This window comes from Podarcis pityusensis (assembly GCF_964106645.2).
Source record: "Podarcis pityusensis genome assembly, chromosome: 16".
In the NCBI taxonomy this organism is placed as follows: Eukaryota; Metazoa; Chordata; class Lepidosauria; order Squamata; family Lacertidae; genus Podarcis; species Podarcis pityusensis.
The window spans coordinates 7081972-7107045 of NC_138041.1; the positions used below are offsets into that span (position 1 = coordinate 7081972).

General features: G+C 43.7%; 3 protein-coding genes across 3 annotated transcripts; 2 read left to right on the top strand and 1 right to left on the bottom strand.

The window, feature by feature from the left end:
• Nucleotides 1-786: 786 nt before the first annotated feature.
• LOC308465073 (uncharacterized protein) lies at nucleotides 787-3387 on the top strand. Its single transcript, XM_080984900.1, has 2 exons — nucleotides 787-904; nucleotides 2673-3387. Exon 2 carries the CDS (start codon nucleotides 2691-2693, stop codon nucleotides 3186-3188), a length of 498 nt encoding a protein of 165 aa, XP_080841026.1. The 5' UTR covers nucleotides 787-904; nucleotides 2673-2690; the 3' UTR covers nucleotides 3189-3387.
• Nucleotides 3388-9045: 5658 nt separating this feature from the next.
• On the bottom strand, nucleotides 9046-11298 carry LOC308465574 (uncharacterized protein). Its single transcript, XM_080985566.1, has 2 exons — nucleotides 11162-11298; nucleotides 9046-9793 (listed from the first exon to the last, which is right to left on the bottom strand). The coding sequence occupies exon 2, from the start codon at nucleotides 9773-9775 to the stop codon at nucleotides 9278-9280; it is 498 nt and encodes a 165-aa protein (XP_080841692.1). The 5' UTR covers nucleotides 9776-9793; nucleotides 11162-11298; the 3' UTR covers nucleotides 9046-9277.
• Nucleotides 11299-14134: 2836 nt separating this feature from the next.
• LOC308465074 (uncharacterized protein) lies at nucleotides 14135-15842 on the top strand. The gene is made up of 2 exons (XM_080984901.1): nucleotides 14135-14269; nucleotides 15095-15842. The coding sequence occupies exon 2, from the start codon at nucleotides 15113-15115 to the stop codon at nucleotides 15608-15610; it is 498 nt and encodes a 165-aa protein (XP_080841027.1). The 5' UTR covers nucleotides 14135-14269; nucleotides 15095-15112; the 3' UTR covers nucleotides 15611-15842.
• Nucleotides 15843-25074: the final 9232 nt, after the last annotated feature.

Below are 25074 nucleotides of genomic sequence, written 5' to 3' on the forward strand. Positions count from 1 at the left end.
GAAGTCATTGATATCTTAAGGATGTAAAAATTGAGTACTTTAAATTGTAAAGCAAAAAATTTAATAAATATTAGGTTACGGAAAAGGGACCCCTGACCGTTACGTCCAGTCGCGGACGACTCTGGGGTTGCGTGCGCATCTCACTCTAGAGGCGAGGGAGCCGGCGTTCGTCTGCAGACAGCTTCTGGGTCATGTGGCCAGCATGACTAAGCCGCTTCTGGCGAACCAGAGCAGCGCATGGAAATGCCGTTTACCTTCCCGCCGGAGTGGTACCTATTTATCTACTTGCACTTTGACATGCTTTCGAACTGCTAGGTGGGCACAAGCAGAGACCGAGCAATGGGAGCTCACCCCGTCGCAGGGATTCAAACCGCCAACCTTCTGGTCGGCAAGCTAAGCTCTAGGCAAAGAAAACAAGAGTTTTGTTCTGTGCATGGAATGATCAGCTGAAATCCTATGTCTGACAGTAACACAAGCTGCTGAGAAGATAGCCAGCTACTTCAGCTACTTTAGAGAGACTGAATAGGGACAGGGTATCTGCTGATCTGTCTGAAAGCAAGGAACATGCAAGCAATTTTATGTTTCATTAAATTTGTTTAGCAGAAGAATGAAAATGCAAAGATCAAAAGTGTCAGAAAGGGCAAGGCGCATTGTGGGGAGCTGAGGAAATGCTAACGATTTTGCATCATTTTTCTTTCTTATTAAAGTAATTAGGGGGCATGAGACGTTTCAGAAACAGTTTGCTAATTAAAGCCTCGGGGTGAAGGGGGTGTATCCCAGCTAGCTGTGGGGCCATCAGGGGACACAGCCAAAATAGTATAAAAGGGCTCCTTGGGCTGAGATAGCCCAACAGCTTCACTTGACTTGATCTCCTTCTCTCCATTTCTACTCCTTGGAAACTTTGGTAAGTCAAGTCTACCTATATATGTTAGAATGTTATCTTTAAATGATTCTTGAACTTTCAAGTGGTTCAGATTTTTGAACTCCAAGAGAACACCAAAATTCTATTGATCTTTGAGATGTGTAGATCTTGCACCAAGAAATTAAATTACTTAATGTCATCGGCTGGTTTCTTTGTGTTTGTATCTGTGTATACACAGTCTTCTGAAAACTGGAAGCTGCCTTCTCCCAGGTTGTAGTGTGAGCCTGTTGAGCTCAGTATTACCTACAATGACCACCAGTAAAAATCCAGGATTTCTGATCAGATTCAGTCCCTGCCCAACTGCACCATGACATTCTGCATACAGAGCAGATGTTCTCCCAGTTAACTACAGCCTCTCCCCCCTGCCCGCCACCCATCTTATAGTATTTGAAACATGCTTTCTGAAGTAGGTTTCTCTGTTTTCTTGGGAAGCTGGGATTCTGGGTCCCATTCTACCACACATTGTGCAAATCCAGCATTTATCATTACTGTGAGCAAAACTGTGGGATAACTAGCCTCATATGCTTAAGTCTTTTTAATTCATGAAGGGGTTAAGACCATAGAGTAAGCTGTCTTGCCAGGGTTAGCTCACCTTGAGAGGGGTTAGATAATCAAGGTTTTGTTCTCTCCCGGTCTAAGTGAGAAGTTCAGCAAGTGAAGACGCTAAGCTGGTTGATCCAGCTTTGCCGCATGACTCACACAAGCCAATCTTGAGTTCCCATAAAAAATAATTAGGAACTTTCATCATGCTGCAATTAAGCCCAGTACTGCCTGTGCAACTTGCCTGACTGATGTGTGGAAAAGCACATGAAACTGACCTTTGAAGGGTTTGTAAGTAAACCAATTTTAAAATTGCCAGCCGTGTGCTCTTTTCCTATGCTCAGGAAGGAGGGAAGTTTTGGAACTTGCAAGGGCATGTTTTAAAGGTATAACAGTTTTTATGTTCATGCTTTATTTCCAGGAATTCTCTTTTATACCTATTTTTTTTCATTGAACCAAAAAAATTATAGCACTCATCACTCTCTATGGTTGGATACATGTGCCAGTGCTCAATGGAATCCTTTTCATATTTGACCAATCATCATGTAACCTTCACGGGGACTGACACCAGAGGGCACCACAGACTAATATTAATGTGTTTTTTGTGGAACAAAATTTCATGGAATATCTGTGCTTAAAAAGCAGGGTGTTGGTCCATCTAACTCAGTATTGTGTACAGTATATCTTGTGTTTTTTTTATGAAATCAAGTATTTAGCAGCCTTGTACTGAGTCAGAATCTTGGTCCATATAGCTTGGTATTGTCTACAATGACCAGCTGTGACTCTCCAGACCAGGTTTCAAAGAGGGAGCATTTCCCAGCTCAACCTGGAGATTCCTGGGACTGAACTTGAGACTTTCTGCATGCAAAACATATGTCCTTCCCCCAGAAAGTGATGGTCCTTCCCCTACAAAGAAAGAGCTCAGACCTCATGGCTCTAACCTTCCTGGAATTACCAGGGACTGGATTTAGGACCCACAAGGAAGAGAAGAGCTCTAGTGATGATGTAGAGCACAATGCAGAATCCATGAATTAGGGCTTAATGTTTGACGAATAATGGAAGACAGGTGATTTTCATTCAGGAAAGATGGTATGAGTTGGGTGAAATGGAAATAAGGGAAATATCCTAATACATCAGGCAGAACCCCTGCACTCCCCATTGAAGTGATGTACCCCACACTTATTTTCTCCCTTGGTGTTTTTGGTTTCAGACTCACCTCCACCCAACAATGGTTGACTGTGGTCCATCCTGCGCTGTCCCATCCTGTGCCTCCACTCCCACTGTTGGGTTTGGCTCAGCAGGAGGTCTTGGCTATGGTGGTCTTGGCTATGGATTGGGAGGTCTTGGCTATGGACATGGAGGATTCGGCTACGGATTTGGTGGTCTCGGCTATGGCTATGGAGGTGCTGAAAGAGCAGCCAACCTCGGAGTCCTGGCAGGAGTTGCTCCATCATGCATCAACCAGATCCCACCAGCAGAGGTCGTGATCCAGCCACCTGCCTCCGTTGTGACCATCCCAGGGCCCATCCTCTCTGCCAGCTGTGAGCCTGTGGCTGTTGGAGGCAACACTCCATGTGCCGTTGGTGGTTCCGGGATCGTAGGAGGCTATGGCTATGGGGGCTTGGGCTTTGGGTCTGGTCTCCTTGGAAGCTCTGGAGGTTTCGGCTATGGTTTGGGCTACGGGAGGGGAAGGAGGTTCGGGCGTCGTTTTAGCATCTGTGCATAGGCCAATTAAACCTGTGAAGCATATCCTGAACTGATATCCAAGTGCTGAATCTAAATAACCATGGCTGAAAAATCACCCCCCCTTTATTTTAAAGTAGAGAAGAATAAGATCCTTCCACACTGTTTGTCTTCCTTGCTTCTTGTACAACTTTATGTACCATTCCCTTGAACTTTTCAATAAAGCTTCTTCATTCTTAGAATGTTTGTGTCTTGGTTTTTGAACACTAAGCCTCAGTTCCTCATAGCAAGCTGTTCAGGACTTCAGGTATCTGAAGCACCCTTTGCCCATATTAAAACTGGGGTGTGGGGGGAAACCCTCCACTCTAGCACCCTGAATGCTTTACTTATATGTGGAAATAAATTAAGATATAGTCATCTTGATAAAATTCACATTTCCCGCTTTTTCAACACGAGTGCAGCAGCATCCTTCAGAGTGCCATGAATAGTTATTCGTTCAGGGGGAAAACTTGCCTTGAAACTGGAGCTAAGAATTAAGTTCGTTACCTTTTTTAAAAAAAATATAATTTTTATTAACAGGCCAATCAAATCACATTAATCTTATAGAAAAGATGGAGGTTAGAATTCTCCTTGGTCTCACAATCTGGCACATCATATTTTCAGCCACAGCAATTGTCCAAGCTCTAGAATACCATGCTTTAATGTTCAAGCCCAAGGCAGTGCACCATCACATGACTATTTCCATGTGTGCCACTATGAGGAGAAACATAAAAAGTACTTTATGAGCAATTGTTGGAGTAGACATGCCCTTTATTCCAAGCAAAGCAAGTTGATGGGTAGGTTCATTTTGTATATTAAACTCAGTTCTTTAAATTCCAGAATCCAAAATGGATAAGCAGATTTGCAAAACCACTACATATGTACAGTGCTAAGATCCAGTACTAAGATTGATGTCACCCCTGGTATCATGTAGGAAATACAGAAAAGGGTAAGAGACCAGCTATGTAAGAGTTTCAAAGAGAAGAAGAGGAGGAGGAGGAGGAAGAGTTTGAATTTGATATCAGCTTTATCACTACCCGAAGGAGTCTCAAAGCGGCTAACATTCTCCTTTCCCTTCCTCCCCCACAACAAACACTCTGTGAGGTGAGTGGGGCTGAGAGACTTCAGAGAAGTGTGACTAGCCCAAGGTCACCCAGCAGCTGCATGTGGAGAAGCAGAGACAAGAAGCCGCTTCACCAGATTACGAGTCTACCGCTCTTAACCACTACATCACACCGGCTCCATTACTTGGAGGATTCCATTACTTGCACCAAAAATGTTTTGAAATGTTTCCCTCCCCACAAGTATGTTCTGCTTTTCATTAGAGATTATTACTTCAAAGTCTGTTTCCCAAGGAATTTTTGTAACCATAAAATTCTACCTCAAATAACATTTTAAAAATATGGTTGATACTTCTTCTTTGGCGACCACTCGTAGCCAAGTAAGATTTTCTCCAATGAGCACGGTATTAACAGTGAGTCCATAAGTGTCTGTGAAGGCCAGTTCTGGATCCACACGTCCTTCCACAGCTGGGACATAGGTTTCCGGGCAGGAGTTGATCATGGTGAGGGTTTGCCAAAAGTGCCTTCCTCTGAGCACGTTTCTCCCTTTCGTCCTGAGTTTGAGCATCATCAAGTCCATTACACTTTTAGTAAAGGTTGTTCTCCAATTGGAGCGCTTGCAGGCCAGTGTTTCCCAGTTGTCAGAGTTTATACTACATTTTTTTAGATTTGCCTTGAGAGAGTCTTTAGACCTCTTTTGTTGACCGACCACCAGCATTATGCTTTCCATTTTTAAGGTCAGAAGTTTGGAAGATGATAATCAGGCATCTGCACAACATGACCAGTACAACGAAGCTGATGTTGAGGAATCATTGCTTCAACACTGCTGATCTTTGCTTCTTCCAGTACACTGGCATTAGTTCGTCTGCCTTCCCAAGTGATGTACAAAATTTTTCGGAAACACCGTTGATGGAAACTTTCAAGGAGTTGGAGATGGGATTTATAAATGGTCCACGTTTCACAAGCATGCAATAAGGGTGGCAGTACAATAGCTTCGTAAAAAAGCATTTTGGTTTCCCTGCAAATGCCCCAGTCCTCAAACACTTTGTACTTGATTTGAGAGAAAGCTGCATTCGCTGAACTCAGGCGATGCTGGATTTCAGCATCAATGCCAGCCCTTGTGGAAAGATAATTGCCCAGGTAAAATGTGGTTGACAAGTGAGCCACACTTTCCAACGTTACACCATTGAGTTGGATTTGTGACACTGCAGAGGGGTTGTTTTGTGCTTGTTGGTGCAGTACTTTGGTTTTCTGGATGTTGAGCAATAGGCCAAGTTGTTTGTAAACTTCAGCAAAGATATTTAGGATGATTTGGAGGTCTTCCTCTGAGTGTGCATACACTACGTTGTCATCAGCATACTGAAGCTTTATGACGGAAGGTATAGTAACCTTACTGTTTGCTTTTAGCGTATTCAGATTAAAGAGCTTTCCATCTGTTCGATATATGATTTCTACTCCAGTGGGGAGTTTCCCCTCAACAAAGTGTAGGATCATGGCAATGAAAATAGTGAATAGAGTTGGGACGGTAACACAACCCTGTTTAACACCTGATCCCACTGTGAATGGTTCACTTTGAGAGCCATTATTATCTGCGATTGTTGCTGTAAGGAGCCGAATGATGTTCACAGATTTATCTGGGCAGCCAATTTTCAGAAGGACGGTCCACAGGGTATTATGATTTATAGCATCAAAGGCCTTAGTCAGGTCAATAAATGCCATATAAAGGGATTGGTTTTGCTCTCTGTATTTTTCTTGAAATTTTCAAGAGGTGAAAATCATGTCCACTGTCCCCCTAGATAGAAGGTCTAAAACCATTTTGGGATTCAGGTTAGGAGATGGTTTGCTAAGATTCTTCAAGAATTTTGCCAGTCACAGCTAATAAAGAGATGCCTTGATAGTTTCTGCAATCTGTTTTATCACCTTTTCTTAAAGAGATTGATCATTTTGGCATCCCTAAAGTCTGCTGGGATCTCCTCTCTCTCTACCAGACTCTTTTTTTCCAATGAGCTTGTGATACTACACCCTTGGTTGTAGCAGGAGCATTCACCATAAGTTGTTCTAAAGCAGTCAACTCTCAGTCTGCTTAAATGGCTGTGCATGGTTTTAACAGAAAGAAAAACAACTGATTAAAATCAAACCATGGCCATGCTACACTAGGAGTTTTAGTCAAGATCTGTTCTTTACATTGGGGAGGAACCAGTTACATAAAAAAACAACCCTGAGTCTACATAGACCTGATTGTTCCTAGCCAGTGGCATAGAGTGGGGTGGGGGAGTAGAGGGGTGATTCCCCGGGCACAACATTGCTAGGGGTGCAAAATTTCAACACCTGGTGCTGCCTCAATACAGCTGTGCAATTCCATTGCTGGGCCCAGTTGAAAATGGCTTCTCTGTGTGAAGCAGGAAGTGACCTCTCCAGTCAACAGAATGACATAATAATAATAATAATAATAATAATAATAATAATAATAATTCTGTTGGAGGCTCCCAACGGAATATTAGAAACACGATAAAACATCAAACATTCAAAGCTTCTCTAAACATGACTGCCTTCAGATGTCTTCTTAAAGTCATATAGTTGTTTATTTCTTTGACATCTGATGGGAGGGCAGGTGCCACTACCAAGAAGGCCCTCTTCCTGGTTCCCTGTAACCTCACTTGTCGCAGTAAGGGAACGGCCAGAAGGTCCTCGGTGCTGGACCTCAGTGTCCGGGCTGAATGATGGGGGTGGAGACACTCCTTCAGGTATTCTGGGTTGAGGCCTTTAGGGCTTTAAAGGTCAGCACCAACACTTTGAATTATACTCAGAAACGTGCTCTTATCTCTGTGGTTGCAATCTCCTGGGTAACGCGGACGCCGTCAGGTGGCTGAATGTGCACGCATATTCTGTCCGTTTATTCCCACTCTGTATGGCCCCAGGCAATGGCAACCCCTGCTTTGCCACTGTTCCCACCCTTCCCAGTTCCTTGATCTTCTTAATACACAAATGTTCTGCACATGGGATGTTTCATTAATTGTCACCTACACTTTTGGGAAACTACCATTTGTTGTAGTGCTTCACAACTCCCTAGGCATCCACAACCAACATGAAACCCCTTTCCCCAAAATACATTTACTCCATCAGTCAAAGGAAATGCTTCAGATAGTTTTCCATCTGCTGTCTATATTTACTTCCTTTTTGAAGTCAGTCATTTCAGCAAAGTCTGGTGAGGAGAGAGATGCTATTCTTGAACCCATCTCTTTCTGTATCTGCTTCATCACAAACTGAATTAGCTCCCTGCATATTAGACAAAAGGACTCCACCTTAGCAGAAAACAGTCTCCAGGTTTGCTTACAGCAGCTTTTACCTTTTGACTCCTAGTGACAGGGTAAACCTTCTCTCCGGCTCCCAGTATATTCTGCCTAAGAATTTTGGCTCATCTTTCCCTCTCCAGTAAATCTTTGCCTCAGATACTGGGAGCTAATCTGGATGCCGTCGGTGACCTTTGCTGTTTCGTGAGGAAACATATTTGTGGAAGTATTTAGATCTTCTCTTAATAAACTGATTCCTGTACCTGTGTCTAGAGATGCCCAGTGTGTGTTGTTATTCATTAAAACTTCCTCTATTAACTCAGTGTCAAAGTTTGCGGCTTTCTCAAACCTCATTTTACAGAGTTTGACCTTTTGGGAGGGCTTGGACTGGTTTGGACTCAGTCTGACCCTTATATTTCTCTCCCCTTATGGTTTTGATCTATGGGCTACTTTTAAAATGAGGCTGCATTTTAAATTGAATTTTAACCTGTATTTTAAATCGGGTTTTTTCTGGTATGTTTTTATTGTAATTTTACTGGTGTTAGCCGCCCCGAGCCCGGCTCTGGCCGGGGAGGGTTTGGTATAAGTAAAAATTATTATTGTTAGGGCAAGATGTCTACAAATTTTGCCATTTTAACTGGGGAGCTGGGGCACTTAGATGCTACTGACCTGACTTCGCACCTTTCCCTGTGCAGTTTGCTTGCCTCTCTCCTCTTCAAGGCTAATTGGTCTGCTAACACAACCACCTCATGGACATTCTGAGGATTTCTGTCTCTCAAAATTCGAGAAAATGTATAGAGAGACTTTTTTCTCCCTTTCTCATCTTGCTAGAAGCAGGGGTCATGCAGGGGACCAGAATCTTGCAGAATTCAGTGGAAGCAAAAGGATATAGTTCTTCACAAAATGCATAAACTTCTAGATTCAGTACCAGAAGATGTGGCGATTGCCACTGATTTGGATGGCTTTAAATGCAGATTACAAATCAAAAAATAAAGTCAAGGTTTAAATGTGCTTAATATATTTCTTTAACTCGTGTATGCAATAATTTAAAACTGCTATCAAAATACAGTATCTGACTGAGAGGCTGGATAATCCTGCACCATTTGACTACATTATCTCCTATCAAAAATATGTTATTGTCCAAAGTCTTGTAACATATTGATTACAAAAGCTGTAGTCCACAATAAAGTCCACACTGTGTACATATGCAAATGTTGCAAAACTACAAAAGATTATCCAGCTATTATGACTGTTGCTTCTCTGAATAAATAATGGTTTGAGGCACTCTGAAAGGGGACTTGTTTTGAAAAAGGGGGAAATGATAATTCTCTCAAGGTGAATGTACCTTATTTTAACCACATAGAACTAAACCATTCAGGGGGCCAGAGAGAAAGATGTCCTGCAAATGTTCCAATTTTAGTTTGGCCAAAAACTGCTTCAGACAGCTGAGGCCCTGGACACCTTGCTATGCGGAACTGAGGCTTTACATTTAAAAACCAGGACAAACAGGTTATCAGAATGCAGAACAAGCTTTATTGAAAAGGTCAAAGGAAGAGCATTGAAAGGGGCAAAGAAGAAAATCGGTGTAGAAGGATCTTTTTTCTTCTGCACTCTGAAGCAAAGAACGGAGGATGAATTCCAGGAGTGATTGCTTGAATTCAGCTTTTCTGAACCATGGCCGATAGATCTGTATCAAGCCCTCTGATTATCAGTTCAGGATATGCTTCTCAGGTTTAATTGGTCTATGAACAGATGCTAAAACGACGCCCGAACTTCCTTCCCCTCCCGTAGCCCAAACCATAGCCGAAACCTCCAGAGCTTCCAAGGAGACCAGACCCAAAGCCCAAGCCCCCATAGCCATAGCCTCCTACGATCCCGGAACCACCAACGGCACATGGAGTGTTGCCTCCAACAGCCACAGGCTCACAGCTGGCAGAGAGGATGGGCCCTGGGATGGTCACAACGGAGGCAGGTGGCTGGATCACGACCTCTGCTGGTGGGATCTGGTTGATGGGTTTAGGGATAATCCCATCTAGGATGCCAAGGTTGGCTGCTCTTTCAGCACCTCCATATCCATAGCCGAGACCACTAAATCCGTAGCCGAATCCTCCATGTCCATAGCCGAGACCTCCCAATCCATAGCCGAGACCACCATAGCCAAGACCTCCTGCTGAGCCAAACCCAACAGTGGGGGTGGAAGCACAGGATGGGACAGCGCAGGATGGACCACAGTCAACCATTGTTGGGTGGAGGTGAGTCTGAAACCAAAAACACCAAGGGAGAAAATAATTGTGGGCTACATCACTTCAGTGGGGGTGGACCACAGTCAACCATGGCTGAAGAAGAATCAAAAGTATACAATTGAAGAACTGAGTTGAATATGGAGCATGAGAACCAAAGAGGGCCAAATAATTATAAAAGCTCAGATATAAGGTACTTCAGGGAGAGTCAGTGTGTAGTTTTTTTCTGATGTTGCAGACTTCAATTCGCATCAGACCCCACCAGCATGAACAATAGAGAAGGGTGATGAGACTATAGGAACTACACCCCTGTGGTAGACGCTGTAGAAAAAGAAGAAAATACTCACATACCTTATTAGGTCTCCGTGTTTCCATGATCGTGCTCTGAATAAAGAATTCTATCAGTTCTATCAACAATTCTATCAATCATGTTTTGACAGGCTGGACCACTATAAACTATTATCGACCCAGGTGGGGATGAGTATGAAATAATAAAGCCGCAATCTGTTATCTATTTACCTGGGATTAAGCATTAGTGAATACAATTGGGTTTCTTATTAGTAAAACGCAGAGTTTTGTGCTATAAAAGGCAGAAATGTGTGTATATGTGTGTGTGTGTGTGTGTGTGTAAATGACATTTAGGAAGAGAGATAATAGAAACTGGTGCCACGTTCTAAATATCACAATTACCGTATTTTTCGCTCTATAAGACACACCAGACCACAAGACGCACCTAGTTTTTGGAGGAGGAAAACAAGAAAGAAAAAATTCTGAATCTCAGAAGCCAGATCAGCAAGAGGGATCACTGCGCAGTGAAAGCAGCAATCCCTCTTGCTGTTCTGGCTTTTGGGATAGCTGCGCAGCCTACATTCACTCCATAAGACGTACACACATTTCCCCTTACTTTTTAGGAGGGAAAAAGTGAGTCTTATAGAGCAAAAAATACGGTATATTTAACAGGCATACATGACATTACCATGGAGATCTTCTCCTACTATGTTTGCTAAATGGCACAACCAGACTTCGAGTCCCATCTGCCTCAGCCACCATAGACAATGGCCATGGAATATAGGAGCTATAGTTCATAAACATCTGCAAAGCCCCTGGTTCTCCTTCCCGGTTCTAAACATATGTCCAAAGAATCAGGGATGATTTATTTTATAAACCTGCAGGGGGTGAAGAAGGGATGGGGAACCCGTGGCCCTGAAGTTGTTGCAGGATCCCAAGTCCTCTCAGCCAGCATTCCCAATGGACAAGAATGATGGAAGCAACATTGCAAGGACCACAGGATACCCATTCCTGCTCCAATTGGAAGAGCCATCTAGCCTTACTTTAATGTGAACCTATGACAGGCTTGGAAATATCCCCCCAAGAAAATAGGCTTACCTGCTGCTTTGGTGAGATGTAGTGAAGACAGGAGAGTCAGATGAAGCTGTTGGAGAAACTGGGAGAACGTTGAGCTTTTATACAGTTCTGCAACCGCCCCAGTGATCAAGGGACTGCCTCCTCTGACTAATATTTTATTTAGTTGTTGACAATTTAATGTGCAAAATTACTTCACTAAGCACAAAAGGTCACAAAATTAAGTGGTTGTAATAATGAAAGACTAATAGTCTCAACACCATTCCCACTCCCTTCCTTTTAATTTTGCTGACTTCGAGTCTGATGCTTGAAACCAGATGCACCCAGAGGGAGCAGATAGAGATCTTCAAAGCTCTTTCATCAGCTTAAGGGACTCTAGGACATCATCAAAGATTTTGCATATGCATACCGGATTCTAAGAGATCTCCAGTATCAGTGTCCTCACGAAAATCCATCAGCACACAGTTGTATTCAGTTTCCCCTCATCTACACATTACTGGAGTGCAATTCTCTTTAATATCATACATTGTTGTGCCTTCTTTTCTTTAAGATATGCATTTGTAGGCACAGTTTACTCCAATGTATTCATTTTGCTACCCATTACAGTGCTACCTTGGTTCTCAAACGACTTAGTTGTCGAACAAATCAGCTCCCAAGCGCCAAAAACCTGGAAGTAAGTGTTCCAGTTTTTGAATGTTTTTTGAAGGCCAAACACCTGACGCAACTTCCGCTTGACCGCAGGAAGCTCCTGCATCCAATCGGAAGCCGCCCCTTGGTTTCCCAATGGTTTCGGGAGACAAACGGATTAAGTTTGAGACCCAAGATTTCACTGTACTTGGATAACTGCACTGGGAAATGCAGACAGTTACAGATTTTGTAGCACAGCAATGTTTCAGTTTGCACATTGTTTCAAAAAGGGGTGAATAAATTTTATTTTTTTTTAAGGGTCAATTGAATTGAATTTCTCTCCCATTCCTAAACTCACCTGCCTCTGTCACTGAAAAAACTTCATTCCTGTTTCTACTTAAACTTACTCTACTTACTCTACTTACTCTACTTGGTCCTTGTTCCCTACTGTCATGGTAGTGTATATGGTTCTGACAAGATATCACTGCACTCCCATCAGCCCCAGCCAGCATGGCCAATAGTCAGAAATTATGTGAGTGAAATCCACAAAAACTAGGGGGAATCCTGTTGGCTACCTCTGCCCTGCTTAAACTAAGCCTAAAGCAAATACATCCAATCCAGGAATGAGGAATCTGTGGAACCTCCTCTATTGCTGAGGTTCATATCCAAGGAAAAGTGTGCACGGTTCCCTATTCAGACCCGCTTCTTGTCCTTTTGTAACAATGCCAGAGGCTGAGCTATAAATGGCCAATAGCTATGATAGCAGTGTTTGAAATTCACCAGGTGCCAGGCTCATTTTGCACCTGGCTATTGGCCACTTGCGACCAAGTGCTGATGCCCAGACACCAGGATGGTGCCTGATGTCTACACCATCTGGAGGTGCATGACTGGGGATCCATGGATCTTGGCTCTTTTCATACACTAGCAGCACATCCTGTAGAATTCTGTTATATTTTAACTGCACAATCAGAATGAACTTCATTCTGTTCTCAATGACCGACTTCAGGAACCGAAAGGTTGTATTGAAAAATACAACTTTTGAGCCCTCTGGCCCCAAAATGGCAGCTAGGCATTCAGTTTTGGCATAACCCTGGTTTAAGGAGCCATAGGTCACCTAGCTTATATACCTGAGCTTCCAACACTGTATGTATGTTCTATTTCCACTATCAGAGACTGTAAGCCTCTGAATACCAGTTGTGGGGAATCTCAGGTTGTGACTGTGCTGTTGCATTCAGATCTTGTTTGCAGACTTCCCATTAGGAGATCTGGTTGGCCACTGGGAGAATAGGATGCTGGGCTTAAGGGGTCACCTTTAGCCTGATCCAGAAGGATTCTTTTTTTAGAACTATGTAAATTCTTGGAGAATGAGGGTATCAATGGTCACAAGCCATGATGACTATGTTCTATAACTACTGTCAGCACGCTTTTGTATACCTATTGCTGGAAATCACTGCTGTCGGATTCAGGCCATGATGGTGAGCTTTCCATAGACATGTATGATAACAGAATGCTGGATTAGATGGGCCTTTGGTCTGATGCAGTCGACCATTTTTATGCCCTTAAATCCCTGGTTCTTTGAAAACAGCTGGCACTATATGAACCTTTTATTTCTTCAAATATCTTCTTTGAAAAGAATTCCCAAATAGTTGTGGAAATTCTCATACGCTTCCTTGCTTTATTGCGTACACTTATCCATACCTCGCTATATGGTACGTTTGCATCATTGAAGACTGGAAGAGCCTTGTTCTCAATGACTAACCAGATGTCTATGGGAAACCCAGCAAGCACAAACTGAGTATAACAGCAACTCTCCCCCCCCAAAAAAATATTCTCGATTATAATGCATTTTTTGTATGTTATTTTCACTTAGTACAGTATGTCCATTCTTATGCACAATTTTGTACACATCACCTGGCTGCAGAACTGCATGAAATATTCGTGTAAGTGTAGATTTCATAGGAGTACACTGCTTCAATTGCTATACCATTTCAGAAAACGCAACCTGGATCAAATTTCTCCCCCAATCTTACCTCCAACAGTGGAGGTTAAACATAAACAAAACCTGCTATGTGTTGTGCACAGAATGACTAACTAAAATCCTGGGTATTAAAGTCAATTAGACTTCTGAGAAAATCAACAACTATTTTGAAAATAATGAATGGGGACAAAACACCTTTTGATCTGCCTGCCAGGAGGAACAGACAAGAATTTTTATTTTTCTTAATCTTTTATTAACTTTGTCTTGTGGAAGAATAACTATGAAGAGAGTGGGATGCTGTGAAAACACTTAACACTTTTGCCTCGTTTCTTAATTAGGGCCATGATGCATTCCAAAAATTGCTTACTAATTAAAGCCGGAGGGGAAAGGAGGTGTATCCAAGCTGCATGTGGAGCCACCAGCAGATACAGATGAAATGGTATAAAAGGGCTCCCTGAGCTGAGATCTTCCAACAGCTTCCTTTGGCTTCATCTCCTTCACTTCATTTCTACTCCTCTGAGACTTTGGTAAGTCAAGTGTGTGCACATATGATGTTATATTTGAATGATTCTTGCAGTGGTCAGAACGTTCAGGTAACTGAACTCCAAGAGAAGGCTAAAATTCTATTACTCTGTGAATTGGGTAGATCTTCCACCAGGAACCTTACACTCTTAGGTTGTTGGCTGGTTTCTTTTCTATATCTACCTTATGAAATCAAGTATTTAGCTGCGTTAGTCCATCTAGCTCAGTTTTGGCCACACTGATCAGCTGTAGTTCTCCAGAGTTTCAAGAAGGGAGTCTTTAGCAGCTCAATCTGCAGATTCCAAGGACCGAACCTGGGATGTTCTGCATGAAAACCACGTGTTCGGCCACTGAACAATTGTCCTCCCCCTAAAATTTAAGTAAGGTTCTAATCTTCACGGTTCCAAATAAATACCTGACTCAAATGAGCATAGGGAGTTGTCCTGTACCATGACAGAACATTGGAATCCCTAGTTCAGTTTTACCTACTCAGATTGGCCATTGTTCTACAGGCCTTGAAGCAGGGGACATTCCTAGACTATCCTGAAATTATCAGGGATTGGATTTGGGATCCACAACGAAGAGAAGGGCTGTAGTAACAAAAGCAGAGAAGAATAAAGGTTTCAGGCATGAGGGCTTAATGTTTTCCGAATTATCAAAGACAGCTGATTTTCAGTGGTGGAGAAAGGAAGATGGATTGAATTTACTGAACTGGGAATGGGTAAAATATCCTACTGCCACAGGATGATTATGTCTGAAATATTCTCCCAACTGTCCATTGAAGTGATGTAGCCCACACTTATTTTGTCCCTTGGTGTTTTTGGTTTCAGACTCACCTCCACCCAACAATGGTTGACTGTGGTCCATCCTGCGCTGTCCCATCTTGTGCTTCCACCCCCACTGTTGGGTTTGGCTCAGCAGGAGGTCTTGGCTATGGTGGTCTCGGCTATGGATTGGGAGGTCTCGGCTATGGACATGGAGGATTCGGCTACGGATTTAGTGGTCTCGGCTATGGATATGGAGGTGCTGAAAGAGCAGCCAACCTTGGCATCCTAGATGGGATTATCCCTAAACCCATCAACCAGATCCCACCAGCAGAGGTCGTGATCCAGCCACCTGCCTCCGTTGTGACCATCCCAGGGCCCATCCTCTCTGCCAGCTGTGAGCCTGTGGCTGTTGGAGGCAACACTCCATGTGCCGTTGGTGGTTCCGGGATCGTAGGAGGCTATGGCTATGGGGGCTTGGGCTTTGGGTCTGGTCTCCTTGGAAGCTCTGGAGGTTTCGGCTATGGTTTGGGCTACGGGAGGGGAAGGAAGTTCGGGCGTCGTTTTAGCATCTGTTCATAGACCAATTAAACCTGAGAAGCATATCCTGAACTGATAATCAGAGGGCTTGATACAGATCTATCGGCCATGGTTCAGAAAAGCTGAATTCAAGCAATCACTCCTGGAATTCATCCTCCGTTCTTTGCTTCAGAGTGCAGAAGAAAAAAGATCCTTCTACACCGATTTTCTTCTTTGCCCCTTTCAATGCTCTTCCTTTGACCTTTTCAATAAAGCTTGTTCTGCATTCTGATAACCTGTTTGTCCTGGTTTTTAAATGTAAAGCCTCAGTTCCGCATAGCAAGGTGTCCAGGGCCTCAGCTGTCTGAAGCAGTTTTTGGCCAAACTAAAATTGGAACATTTGCAGGACATCTTTCTCTCTGGCCCCCTGAATGGTTTAGTTCTATGTGGTTAAAATAAGGTACATTCACCTTGAGAGAATTATCATTTCCCCCTTTTTCAAAACAAGTCCCCTTTCAGAGTGCCTCAAACCATTATTTATTCAGAGAAGCAACAGTCATAATAGCTGGATAATCTTTTGTAGTTTTGCAACATTTGCATATGTACACAGTGTGGACTTTATTGTGGACTACAGCTTTTGTAATCAATATGTTACAAGACTTTGGACAATAACATATTTTTGATAGGAGATAATGTAGTCAAATGGTGCAGGATTATCCAGCCTCTCAGTCAGATACTGTATTTTGATAGCAGTTTTAAATTATTGCATACACGAGTTAAAGAAATATATTAAGCACATTTAAACCTTGACTATTTTTTGATTTGTAATCTGCATTTAAAGCCATCCAAATCAGTGGCAATTGCCACATCTTCTGGTACTGAATCTAGAAGTTTATGCATTTTGTGAAGAACTATATCCTTTTGCTTCCACTGAATTCTGCAAGATTCTGGTCCCCTGCATGACCCCTGCTTCTAGCAAGATGAGAAAGGGAGAAAAAAGTCTCTCTATACATTTTCTCGAATTTTGAGAGACAGAAATCCTCAGAATGTCCATGAGGTGGTTGTGTTAGCAGACCAATTAGCCTTGAAGAGGAGAGAGGCAAGCAAACTGCACAGGGAAAGGTGCGAAGTCAGGTCAGTAGCATCTAAGTGCCCCAGCTCCCCAGTTAAAATGGCAAAAGCTGTAGACATCTTGCCCTAACAATAATAATAATTTTTACTTATACCAAACCCTCCCCGGTCTGAGCCGGGCTCGGGGCGGCTAACACCAGTAAAATTACAATAAAAACATACCAGAAAAAAACCCGATTTAAAATACAGGTTAAAATTCAATTTAAAATGCAGCCTCATTTTAAAAGTAGCCCATAGATCAAAACCATAAGGGGAGAGAAATATAAGGGTCAGACTGAGTCCAAACCAGTCCAAGCCCTCCCAAAAGGTCAAACTCTGTGAAATGAGGTTTGAGAAAGCCGCAAACTTTGACACTGAGTTAATAGAGGAAGTTTTAATGAATAACAACACACACTGGGCATCTTTAGACACAGGTACAGGAATCACTTTATTAAGATTTAAATACTTCCACAAAGATGTTTCCTCACAAAACAGCAAAGGTCACAGACGGCATCCAGATTAGCTCCCGGTGTCTGAGGCAAAGATTTACTGGAGAGGGAAAGATGAGCCAAAATTCTTAGGCAAAATATACTGGGAGCCGAAGAGAATGGTTGACTGGTTCTGGGCTGGTAGGAGGCTATGGCTATGGGTCTGGTCTCCTTGGAAGCAATTTCGGTGGCTAGCTTGGAGGTTCCCTTTATGGTCTGAGCAGGAATGGGCTCTTTGGAAGGAAGGCCCTGCTGGGACGTCGTGGTAGTGTGTGCTTTTAGATATATTGGACTCTTGAAGAACAAATGTGTGGTGATGACAGGAATGACACTCAACGGAAAAAGATGATGCAGATCCATTACTGAGTGTCTCATTCTGGATTCTGAAAAATCTGAGCTTTTGGGACCATCATCAAGCCAACAGCTTTTAAATGGCTCTCAGCAACCTTTCCTTACTCCTTTTCAAGTCTTTCCTCAAAGTCTGTAGACCAGTAATAAGTTCAGAGCCACGTTCCATTGTGTGTGCCTTTTCCTTGTTCATGTCTGCTTCTTGTACAATTGCCCACTCAATATTTTCAATAAAGCTCATTCTGAATTCAAATATCTCTCTCGTTCTTGGTTTGTTACCTTCTCTTGTTTCTCAGAAGGAGGCGGGGAGGGTATTCTCTCACGATGGAACATTTTTATAGTATTTTGGCCTAGGGAGTTCCTGAGGAAACAGAGAACCGAAGGGAGGACATACTAGGCTCATAAGTTAGTGGAAGAGTGGGAAACTGCATGAATTCAATATTTATCGCATTTGTATCCCACCTTTTCTTCAGGGAGCTCAAGGTAGAACATATAGTTCTCCTCCTCCCCATTTTATCCTCACAACAATCCTGTGAATTTTGTTAGGCTGAGAGTGAGTTGACTGGCACAAGCTCACCCAGTGACCTTCATGGCCAAGTGGGGCTTTGAACCCTCTTTCCCCAGGTCTTAGTCCAACACTCTAACCACTACACAACACTGGCTCCTTGGGCTTCCCAAATGTTGCTAAGGTACAACTTCAACCATCCCTGGCCACTGGTTGTACTTTGTTTTGGACCTAATAGTAGATATTTCTTAAAGTCTAACAGGAACCAAGTTAAATCTTCTTTGGGGTGGAAGGAGGATGCTCTCTGTGCAACCTGTCCAAAGAGAGATCCTTACTGTTGACTTAGGAGCATCCCTTCATTATTGAGGAGTTGGAGGATAGGTATATAGGAAGCTGCTTTACACTGAATCACACTGTTGGGTCCATCTAGATCAGTGCTGTCTTTAGTGACCAGCAGTGGTTTTCCGAGCTCGACTTGGAGATGCCAGGGAGTGCCTTCTGCATGCAAAGCAGGTGCTCTACCATGGCAATATGGTCTTTCCTGTAGAAGTAAAACAGAATCCCAGTCCTTATGATTCTGAATAAAAGGCTGGTTTAAGTAGGGGCATCAGGAGCTACTTCATATGGAGTGAGACCGTTGGTTCATACAGCTCTGTTTTGTCTATGCTGACTGTCAGTAGCTATCCAGGGTTTCCGATAGGGGTCTTTCCCAGCCCTGGCTGGAGATGCAATGGATTGAAATTTGGATATTCTGCATGCAAAGCAGGTACTCTGCAACTGATATGTGGCTCTGTGGAATCTTAGTCAAAGACAAGTGGAACAAGGGGTCTTCCTCAGTGCTCACGTCTCAGGGATTGTGCTGAAGAGGGCTGCACTGAGGAGCAATGGCTGGAGTCTCCCCCTCCCCCTGCTCCTGAATCTTCCCAGGAGCAGTGGGACAGTATATGTCAGGAGCATAGCCGAGCCAAGAGATGAAGGAGATGGAAGAGAAACAGGGTGTGACTCTCAACATGACAGACTGCAATTAGAGCAGGAGGAAGTGGGCTCGGCCCCCTTTCTCCAAGTGTTCACTGAGTTAGTTAGAGCAGACACAGAAAGCTCACAAGACGAGGGAGGGGAAGAGATAGACGGCACTGGAGGGGTTGTTGTTGTTATTGTTGTTTAGTCGTTTAGTCGTGTCCGACTCTTTGTGACCCCCTGGACCAGAGCACGCCAGGCACTTCTGTCTTCCACTGCCTCCCGCAGTTTGGTCAAACTCATGCTGGTAGCTTTGAGAACACTGTCCAACCATCTCGTCCTCTGTTGTCCCCTTCTCCTTGTGCCCTCTACCTTTCCCAGCATCAGGGTCTTTTCCAGGGAGTCTTCTCTTCTCATGAGGTGGCCAAAGTCTTGGAACCTCAGCTTCACAATCTGTCCTTCCAGTGAGCACTCAGGCCTGATTTCCTTAAGAATGGATAGGTTTGTTCTTCTTGCAGTCCATGGGACTCTCAAGAGTCTCCTCCAGCACCATAGTTCAAAAGCATCAATTCTTCGGCGATCAGCCTTCTTTATGGTCCAGCTCTCACTTCCATACATCACTAAGGGGTTACTAAGCAACAATCAGATAGGCAGAGGACTGAGCGCTCATCCTTGGACAGTGTAGATTTCCCCCTTCCTTCTGTTCACGTCCAAAGTGCTGAAAAGGTCAGATTGCAACAGTAGTGCAAAAGGGGGAAAGTGGGACGTTGGCGTTTTTCCTGTTGTGACACAAGTGATTTCTCAGAGTGACCAACTGATTTCTATGGAGCAGAGGGCTGTAGCCATGCTCTGATTGTATTGTGAATAAATGAAACCATTGAAAACTGCCAGAGACTCGTTAATTCTTATCTGGGCTTGGAAGCCTGCCTGGAAATCATTATAGTATAGATTTGGAATACAGTGGTTTGCAGAGGGACATAGTTCAGAAGACAGAAGTTGGGAAGAACTGGGTGGTGAACAGCTAGGAGGAGAACTGGGGGAGAGAGAGTTAATAGACTCTCTTTCACTGGAAAGCATCCATCTGCTCAGCCCAAGGTCAAGGAGAGCAGATAAGGTGGCAGCACAGAAAGCAAAATGCTTGTGAGATCAGGTTGCAAGACATGGATGTGACGTGGATGACAAGGGGGGAAGTGGGTGGAATCCTTAATTGGGAGCACCTTCATTCCTAGAAATGGATTCTTTGTTCTCTCACTGAGATCATTAAAGTTTCTAACTGGTAAGAGACTCCTTTTGCTTTGTTCTGCTTATCTACTGCCAAAGGGGGTGGGGAGCCATGTACATGAAGCCTGACATCACATAATTTGTAATACACAATTTGTTGCCACCACTTGGGTCATATTTATAAATATGACCCAAGTGGTGGCAGCAAATTGTGTATTACTGAGGGTCCTAGGCCATGAAGGGCTTTAAAGGTCAAAACCAGCACCTTAAATCTGACCCTGTACTCCACCGGGAGCCAGTGCAGCTGGAAAAGCACTGGATGAATATGCTCCCAAGGCAGAGACCCCGTGAGGAGCATCGCTGCAGCATTCTGCACCCGCTGGAGTTTCTGGGACAGCTTCAAGGGCTGTAATTTGCTTGCCTGATGAAGTCTCTCCCCTCAAACTATTGTGTACCTATTTACTGCATTCTTATCGACGCTTCAGCCAAGACAGTTTGCCGAACAGCTTACTGAGATTATGAAGCCAGTCCCTGCCCTTCGGCTTAAAACTAAAAAGACACAACACAAGTCAAAAGTTGCTGTCTCCAAGTGAGCTGATGGAGAGTTCCTGCTCCCATTTCCTCCCTCCCTGCTCCCTCTGCCGCAGCCTGGTGGAATTACAGCTGATAGCTGTAGCTGGCAGAGGGAGGAAACTGGTGGAGCTGCTCTCTCAATGGAGCCAACAGAGTGGTTTTGCTTCCCTCCTCTTTCTCTCTGCTCCCTCTGCTGCAGCCTGATGGAATGGCATTGGTGGGCTGAAAGCCAATAGAGGGAGGACCCTAATGGAGCTGTCTCCTCAGCAGAGCTGAGAGAGGGGCCCTGCTTCTGTGCCCCCACCTCTGCTGAAATTTGCTGAAATGGCTGCTGCGAGATAACAAGTGAGGGAAAGGAAATGCCTGATGTAGCTGACACAGGGGTCAGCAAACTTTTTCAACAGGAGGCCAGTCCACTGTCCCTCAGACCTTGTGGGGGGGCCGGACCATAGCTGTCAACTTTTCCCTTTTCTTGCGAGGAATCCTATTTGGAATAAGGGAATTTCCCTTTAAAAAGGGGGAAAGTTGACAGCTATGGGCCGGACTATATTTTGAAGAAGAAGAAAAATGAACAAATTCCTATGCCCCACAAATAACCCAGAGATGCATTTTAAATAAAAGCACACATTCTACTCATGTAAAAACACGCTGATTCCTGGACCATCCGTGGGCTGGATTTAGAAGGCGATTGGGCCAGATCCGGCCCCCAGGGCTTAGTTTGCCTAACCATAAGCTGGCATCTCAGGAAAGCTGGTGGAATGGCCGTACTTTGCAGATCCCACCATTAGTAAGTCTGAGCTGTGGAGGTTTCAGCTATGAAGGTCTTGCCTATGCCAGTGCTTATGGCATTGGTTCAGTAGTTCTTGCTCCTGCACCTGTGGGGAATGAAGACGAGAAAGTATTTCTGCCCTTCTCCACTACACAGCAGGGCATGGGAAGGCAACCATTGGCTCTGCTGGCTAATCTACCGAAAGCAGGGATGGGGAAGAGTGTGGAAATTTCCATAGCTTAATCCGACTGCCTGTCTGTCTCGGGTTACATCCTCCTCACCCCGGAGGCTGCTTGCCTGCTTCGTTGCCACATTCTTCCTCCTTGGCATCTGATGCTGCTGAGGTGAAACAGCAGTATTGGCAAGAGATAAGCAGCAGAGCAGCAGAGCTGCTGGAGAGGGAAGGTTCCCTGACCTGACCTAGCTATTCCTACATAACTTTATGACCACTGCTCCACAGCTATTGTTGGTATACTTTTCATTCACCATATAGATGGGTTTATGAAGCATTTCTGTATCCTTCTGCTCTGCCAAAGAATTCCATGAAACAGTGGGTATATCCGGAATCACTGTTCACAACGTCTGTTTGCGAACTACTTTGGCAGCGTTGGACGCCATAAAATAAGGTTTACAGCCTGTTTTCACCAGATAAGAATCTGATACATTGCTTCTTTCAGAGACTTGCATAGTCTTCAGAGACTTTCAGAGACTTACGTTTATTCGGTTTTATGTTTTCAAGAATGCATATTTTGTGACTTTCAGAGATTCATAAGTTTCCTGTTTATGTGATTTCCTATATTTCATATTATATAAAGAGTGTATATTGATATTGTATCATTGTATTTGGTCATTGTGTTGCCTTGGATATTACTAGCTATTCCTCAGCAGCTTCCTCAGCCCTTGTACCTCGGGTTAAGAACTTAATTCGTTCTGGAGGTCCGTTCTTAACCTGAAACTGTTCTTAACCTGAGGTACTACTTTAGCTAATGGGGCCTCCTGCTGACGCTGCACCACGGCCGTGTGATTTCTGTTCTCCTCCTGAAGCAAAGTTCTTAACCCGAGGTACTATTTCTGGGTTAGCAGAGTCTGTGACCTGAAGCGTCTGTAACCTGAAGCGTCTGTTACCCGAGGTACCACTGTACTCAATTTTCTGCCTGCCTGTGCCATCTGCCTGCTGCTCTGTCATCATGTTGCAGTTGCCACCTATTGGCACCTATGAGAACTACACCATGACAACATTTTTTTTCCTTACAGAAATATAGTAGAGAAGGAAAGAGGCAGGGGTAACCTTTGGCTCGTATTTAATCTGGGATAGTAAAAAGACCTCCCACAACTTGTCCATTCTCACAATATGTAAGAGTTGTAGCAGGGTAAAGATACAAGCAGTCATTGTTAGCATGAGAATTGGAGTGTTAGTAGCTTTGTTTTAATATGAGAATTATTGAAACCTATGCAATCAGTGGAAAATTTATTTGCATTCCTTTTTATATATCTATAAAAAAAATAAATTCATTTTCACTTTTAACAATTATCATCATACATAAGTCACAATCATTCTACAAATAGGATACTCATAATCCCCGAACTTCCCTCTACCCCTCCATGGTTTCCCTAGATCATCTTTTCAAATTGCATCATATCGTATTCTCCATATTTTCTTAAAACTCAGTTTTTATCATAGTTCTCGCTTCATTGCAAGTGTTGTTGTTTTTAAATCCTCCCAATGTTTTTAATTGTTTACAGTGTTCTTTCAAGTGACTTATACAATTTTCCCATTCTTTATTAAATTTATTGTCCTCTTGATCTCTGATTTTCCCCGTCATTTTCACCATTTCTGCATAGTCCATCATATTTATCAACCATTCTTCTTTTGTAGGTAGTTTGTCCTCCTTCCATCTTTGGGCAAGTAGGATCCAAAATTTTTATTTGCATTCCGTAGCTCAAGACTGCAATACCCCAAGGACCGCCTCTCCCCATATAAACTGACTCAGAAAACTGTGGCCCTCCCACTGATGATGGATTCCAACTCCCAACATCCCCGAGGGTGGACCACACTGGCTGATGAGGAGTTGGGAGTCCAATAAATTCTCTCCCATCCCCAATGAAGGGAATGGGGACATTTGCAACCTCCCTGAGAAGCATGGCTGGGTTTGTACAGCTCATCTTTTAATGTCTCATCAAATTCTCTTGAAGAAGAACCTCCAGATTTTGAGTCAAATATTCCAACTGGGCAATTTTTAAGGACGGCTCTATATTAGAACCTTTTCCCTTGCTTCTGGCATTGCTGACCTACAAAAGCTGAGCTGACGAAGCATTGGGGAGGTACTGAAGTCAGAGTTTCTCCCAACATCCCTCAAGGATTTCAAGGCTCTTGGCTAGGGAGCTCCACACATGCTAATTCAGAACAGATCGAGACATTTCTTTGCCTAATTGCTTCATGGCTTTACCACATTCTCTGTGATCACAGCTTCCTAAGGCATCAAGTGGCCAATGCACCTTCTTCTCTGTTAGCATTCTGCTGACGTAATGGCTGTTACCATTAGTTGGAAGAAAACACCTCTGACCCTGTTTTTTAATTGCAACCACCTCCCCAACAAATCCATTGATTTTTCTGCACACTGAATCATTCCTGAAACTCAACCTCAGTCCACCTGTTGGAAGGCAAGAGTGAAGGCATAGGAGGCACTGAGATCAACTGATGTCACTAATGTCCATACTAAGCTGAAAACTCACTTCTTCAGAGGGAATGTAAACTTGAGGGTTGGACTAAACGAGCCTTGGGTCCCTTCCGACTCTAAGAGTCTATGATTCATCAAAAGCAGGCAACCTCCCATCCATCTGATCTAGGGAACCATTCACTGACTCAGCCTTATTGGTTGAGTTTATTGGTTCTCATCCAGTCTCTTACTGAGGAAAGACAATGGTTTAGCACAGGTTTCCTCAACCTCGGCCCTCCAGAAGTTTTTGGCCTACAACTCCCATGATCCCTAGCTAGCAGGACCAGTGGCCAGGGATGATGGGAACTGTAGCCTCAAAACATCTGGAGGGCCAAGGTTGAGGGAGCCTGGTCTAGCACATCCACTGCCTCACCTGCAGATGTCAAGAAGAAGCAGAATCATAGAATCATAGAATCATAGAGTTGGAAGAGACCACAAGGGCCATCGAGTCCAACCCCCTGCCAAGCAGGAAACACCATCAGAGCACTCCTGACATATGGTTGTCAAGCCTCTGCTTAAAGACCTCCAAAGAAGGAGACTCCACCACACTCCTTGGCAGCAAATTCCACTGTCGAACAGCTCTTACTGTCAGGAAGTTCTTCCTAATGTTTAGGTGGGATCTTCTTTCTTGTAGTTTGGATCCATCAAAAGCAGGCAACCTCCCATCCCATCCCATCCCTCCCATCCCATCCAGAGCTGTGTGTCACTAGCATATTGGCGAAAACATACTCCAAAACTGTATACAACTCCACTCAGCAGGTTTATGTAGATGTTAAACAGCATAAGCAATAAGAGGAATTGAAGGCTCCACAGGGCTGAACAGTACTCACCAAGCATAA